Here is a 6,000-nt window from a genome sequence, read left to right on the forward strand (position 1 = left end):
CATGTGTTTCTCAAGAACAAGGACATTTTCTTACTTAGGCACAATACCAGTATCACACCCAAGTACTTCAACACTGTTAAAATATCTATATGGAGTCCATATTTAAACTTCCCCAGTTGTCTCAATAATGTCCTTTTATAGCCTTTTTGTTTGTTTGTTAAGGATCAATCTTTTTGCCCCCTTTAATCTAGATCAGTCTGCCAGCCTTTTCTTTTTCCCCATGAAAAATTCAGGTAGTTGATCTTGTAAAATGTCCCAACATCTGGAGTTAGACGTCTGTTTCCTCCTGACTAGATGCAGTTAAATTTTCTTGGCAAGAATCATCATAGGTGATTATCCTTCTCATTCCATCACTCAAGAGGTACATATTATCAGTTTGTCCCATTATTGGTCATGCTACATTTAATCACATGGCTGAGGTAGCATCAGTTCTGTGTTTGTTATAGTATCTTTTGACTTCTTCCTATGGGCAATGACTAGATATTTTTCTATTTCCATCTCATTTTAATCATTTATTTTCTCATTTTAAAACATGCTTATACTTCTGTTATTTGACTTACTGATTTGAAGTATCTTTTGACCTCAGCTGTAGAAGATGAGGAAGATGAAAAATTCAAATTACACTATCTCCCACCTTTTTTCCCTCTTCTCTTCCAACTTTGTTTATTCATTCACTTCTCTTTAAAATGAAGAAAAGGAAACATAAACTTAATACAGTAGTTATAAAAATGACTGAAAACATCCTTCAGGTCAGTGTTTTCAGTTGTGTGGGTAAAGCCCACCCATGGGACGCACTGTGGCTGGAGCAGTTGGAAGAGACTGGCTGGGAAAACAGGGAGAGCTTGTTGACAGGTGTGGGGTTTGGATTTGGACCATTATTTGGACTGTTGCTACTTGTCATCTACCACACTTTAAAATGTTGATTAACCATTCTTTATTCTTGGTTTGACCTTTCTAATCTAAAAATTGTAAGCTCTAATCTGAGGAGTAGAATTAATTTCTGGATTGCAGTAGTAAGCAGCTGAGTACTTGGCTGGGACCAGTATCAAGCAGGAGGCCACCCCTGATCCTCAGATCTGCTTACTCCTCACCTTCGTTTTATGCCTTCTCCATTTCTGTGCCTAAGTGTGCCTTATTTCTTTTTCCTCAGGTCTCCCAGTTGCTGGGCAAACCTCAGAATTTGTTAACCAAGTGTTAGAGAAGACTGCAGAAGGCAATCCCACTGGAGGCCTTGTAGGACTAAGGATACCAACATCAAAAGTGTAATCAGCCTCATTGGACCACTGGTCAGAAATGTCTGTGTTTGTCACGTTATTCATTGTAAATTTTCATTCTGTTTTGCATGTCAGTTTAGCATTATGTAAACATTTACGATTAGGTTACATTGTTTTAAGAACTAAGTAGCATAAGTGAAGCATGATCCAAAATACTTGATTATTGCATTTTCAGAGCATAAACCATGGTTAAAACTGCTACTGGCATCAGAATTGAAACTCACACATTTAAGTAAATGTTCAGATACAGATTGCAAAAATCTGTTGAAGTAAAACATTCGGGAGGAGCGAAATTAGTAAATGCCAAATATTGTGGCAGGTTTATGCTCTGAACCACACAAAAAAAATTGAGGAAGCATTTTTTTAAACAGTCAGTTTAGATTGTTTTTAGAATTATTCCTTTTGTTCTAATTTTCCACAACCATTAATCTCACTTGTACATGGCACAACCCAGCACTCATGCCCATGTGCCATATTAGAAGTTCATTTTCCGAGCTCAATATGGTATATATAAATATATATATAAATATATATATAATGTCTGTGCAAGTAAGAAAAAAAAGCATATTCTTTGTGCCTTGTATTTTGGGGAAACTATAAAACTGGTAATATTTTGTATGATGAAAACCCTAATGAGGAAACACAAGATACATAGATGGAAAAATTATGGGGTTTAAATGTTTTTTTGTTCCAACTCTTTTTCAGATTTTTTGAATGTATATAGGACTATGTTGAAATGTAGATATATGCCACAGAGTCTGTGTATTGTATAAAAAACAAAACAAAAAACAAACAAAAAAAAGATGGCTCTAGAAAACTCATATTTCGGTACTTGACCGGAAGAAGACAAATACTTGCACATTATTGCGATTGTTTTATTTTTTGTACCAAAGACAAATGCAACTGATATGGCAAACTGCCAGTCTAAGTAAAGTTTTGCACAGCTTACATGATACTGTATGAATGTATGAAAAAAAAGGAGAAAAAAAAAGAAAAATGAAAAGGTCAGGGTTAGGGATCTTACTGAACTGTGAATTTTATTTCTGTTTGGGTCCAATTATCTACAGAAGGAGCATCCACACACACAAATATTATTTTGCTGTTCCTCTAGTTCGCTTCCATAGTAGATAAGTTGGTGGCCATTTAGATGTCTGTAAGTCTTTTTATTTCTGCACTTATTGTAGGAAATTTTAATATATTTCATTTTAGTAAGCTATTGGTAAAATAGTTTTTGACCTTGAAAATTAAAGTTTATTTAGCTTATTGTAGTATACTTCCACCAAACAACCAAAATACAGATTATTTTTATTGTATTATGTATATATATATATGTAAAGAAAGAAAAAAGCTAAAAATATCTAATTCTTTAGTTGCCACTTTTCCAATTGATGTATTATTGTGCATGTAATATTTTCAAAGATCAACACAAGCTTAAAACAAAAAAACAATTTATAGATTTTTATATTTTTGTACAGGTATTTTCAAACTAGCTTCTTCAGACTTACATGTGACTTCTTCTATAGTTTCTAGAACTGAGAAATATTAACACATTTAGTTTTTAGGTGCTCTTTTTTGCTCACATAAAACAGCTTCATTAGTCAGTGTTTTAACTGTGTTAAAGCTTTACCTCTTGATGAGAAATTTCTTGTGTCAAGGCAGCATTATAAACCTTCCCCACAGTTCTTTCCATTCTGTCTCTCTTACTGTTTGATTCTCAAATCTTGTATTTTGAACTCTGAAGACTGGTGGCATAAAAACTATACTTTTAAAAAGATCCTATCTAGCCAGAAAAAAATACCAAAAATTTCAGACCTAGCTGCTGGGAAATTATCTATTTCTCCAACCGTTTCTCCATTATCCCCTGGAGAATTTATTCCTTAATTATATTTTGTCCTAATAGTGTTTCTTTTTCTTCTACTTTATCCCCTCTCCCTCCCACCCCCGCCACTTGTAAGCCATAGCATCTGAAGCTATAGCTTATAAAGTTTGATTCTAAAACACACAGTAACAACTGAACAATGTTGCTTATATGCTTCTTTGACATCATGAAAAGGAAACTCCTAGAAGGATTGTCTTAACACCTTAGCTGAACTGTGATGCACAAGATTTTCCTGTGTGCTTGGTGGAAACATACCTGGTTAGTGCATTCATGCTACACAGATGATAAGCTCAGAGCTAATGGTTTAAAAGAATGTAAGCTCGTTGTTTAAAGTTTTTCCTTTTTAGATGGAGAAGGCAAAGCACAGGCTTATAACTTAGAAGTATATGAAGTTTTGACAGAGTGTGTTTAGTAAATTGAAACATGTTCCAAAATGTGGCAGTTTTGCAATCAGGTGAAAATCACTTCATGATAGAGATTCAGCTGATGAGGTTTATAAAATTGCCCCTTTCTAGCTGCTCTGTTCGGAATTCTGGTTTTTGATACTTTTTTCCTGTCTGCAAACCAGAATTTGATTTTTTGGTCTTGCATTTCAAAAAAAAAAAAAAAAAAAAAGACTTTGAATCTGTTTAGTAGATTCCATATCCTTGCATTTCAGTGTTTTATATGTACTACTTAAGTTAAATAGTTAAAAGCTTTTAAATAGTTGAGCTTTTTAATGTTGACACTTTATTTTGTACCTATTTATATATGTATGTATATCTTAGAAAAGCACTTTGTTAAAAAAAAAAATTGCATTTTATATGATTCCTGCCATTTGCTGCTAAATCTGGGCTGGTCAGAATGCTGCAGCGATACTTGATCTAAATAAAAACCTGGCAGTAAAATGTAGAGTGAAAGTTAAATCCTCTTGCTGTTTTAACTTTATCATAAAGATGACATAGGCAAGCTGTGCAGCTTTACATTTTAACCAGGGGACTCTGTGGCATTTAAAACCGTCTAGAAATGGTTGTACTTTAATGCCAGTAATAATCTGCTTCCTCTATTGTCATTAAAATATATGCGTTTAGTGTATCACACAAACAAATCTTAAAAGGGTAACGTAAAAACCCCAACAATTGTACATGTTCTGTTTTTGAAAATTGTGGCATGTATTTTTGGGTGAAGATCATTAGAGAAGAGCTCTCTAAAGGTTTTCTGTGTTCATACATGGTATACAGATAGCTCATAATGAAGTCCAGAATCTTACTTTAAGTGAAGGCATTGTGAATTCACCTCAAATAAACCCATTGTTCCAAAAGCAATTATAAACTTTGACTCTAGTACTACTATGATTTAAAAAAAATACAAAAAACGTTCTTCCTCGTTTCAGATACACTGGATTCTTTATAGAGTTTGTCTCCATATGAAAGCATGCTGTCCAGTTGTTCTTGTTAAGATCTTGTCTGAGTTTTGAATTGGGTGCCACACTTTTTCAGTCAATATGATTGCTTGTTCTACTGTACCATGTATGATTCTTGTCCTTTCCTATATCCTTCATGACAGATTATGATGTGGCTTTATATTGTGCCTTACTTGTACATTTAAACTTAACGTCTTCATTCCCTTCCACTTCCTAAATCTTTCACTTTGACCTTTTTGGTAAGAGAATCAGAGCAATTATAAAAACATCATGAAGGATTTCAGATGGGTATGGTTTCCAATTCCCTCTCTTTATAGTTATTTTATATTTGTATGAAAGACCAGTTTTGAATGGTCTTTAAATACGAGAGGGAAAGACTAGCAGTAATTTCACTACATCCCTTGTTTCTGACTTTCATGAATTTGTCCTACATCTTCTTTCTGATGCTTGACTTGATTTGCTCCTTAGCAATAGTCTGCATTTAAAGAAAGGTGTGTTCAGTTCATCAGCTTGAAATTGACTATTTCATCTTTCCAGAATTTTTTAGGAGAAGAATACTCGTTTTGTTTGTTTTATAAAACAGATGACAAGTCTCTTTAAAAGAAACAGAAGTACAGTACTTTTGAAATACAATGCTGTTAGTTTGGATTTCTTTTTTTTTATATATAATATTCATACAATTATCTGATGTTTGCCTTCATTAATAAAGCTGTTAGTTTATTCACCAAAATGTCAAGAATGGATGTGCTTTTCTTTATTCCATACATTTAAAAATATTTTAGCTGCTAAGATTTAGTTAACTTTCTAAGAAACAAATTCAAGTTGCCTTCAGCAGGAATTAACAAAAGCTTATGTTCCCTTTCTTTATATAGTCTTCCTACAATTCTGTTCAAGTATTTTCTAATTAATTATGTAAGAGAATGTTAGCATCTCTCCAAATCTTGAAACTTGAATTTTGAGAATGCATTGAATTATGCTTTCAGTGTTAAAGTAAAAGGTTTCAATTATCCTTCTAGTGAAGTCTATTGTGGAATACCATTTCCCATGGAACTGAGGCCATTTCCACAACTTTGCACAGAATTGCAGTCTTGTTCTTCCCTTGGATCATGACAAATAAGTCTCACACAGTGCCGTAATACTTGTGGATTCTTTTGTAATCTTTGTAATCTTAATAAGGGCATTATGAGAAGATGACTCCATGTTTTTTTAATATTTCAAACACATTGGGATGTAACAATGAATGTCAACTGTAGGAATGGTTGTTTCGTTTTAAGGAATAAGCATGTTGGGGAAAGATGATGAAAATGTACTACTGACAGTTTTACACTTCCATAGGCAAGTGGGATTATGTGTTGAAGCATAATCCTCATGCTTAGTAAACTGACCGAAAATTGTAGAAATTACACCTAGGAACTGAATTATGCCAAATTGCCATTTTTCTTCAG

The 6,000-nt window shown here is 33.5% G+C and overlaps 1 protein-coding gene across 2 annotated transcripts in view; it reads left to right on the forward strand.

Annotated features, from left to right (window-relative positions):
• The window catches only part of CREBRF (CREB3 regulatory factor), a 55,021-nt gene extending 49,252 nt beyond the window's left edge, over nucleotides 1-5,769 (forward strand). For both annotated transcript variants that reach the window (XM_032403728.1, XM_032403729.1), the window contains exon 9: nucleotides 1,151-5,769. In XM_032403728.1, coding sequence (XP_032259619.1) covers nucleotides 1,151-1,266 — 116 coding nt within the window. In that variant the 3' untranslated portion in view covers nucleotides 1,267-5,769. The remainder of the gene's footprint in view (nucleotides 1-1,150) is intronic.
• The last annotated feature ends 231 nt before the right edge of the window (nucleotides 5,770-6,000 follow it).

This window comes from Phoca vitulina, unplaced genomic scaffold (genome assembly GCF_004348235.1).
Source record: "Phoca vitulina isolate PV1807 unplaced genomic scaffold, GSC_HSeal_1.0 scaffold6, whole genome shotgun sequence".
NCBI lineage: Eukaryota > Metazoa > Chordata > Mammalia > Carnivora > Phocidae > Phoca > Phoca vitulina.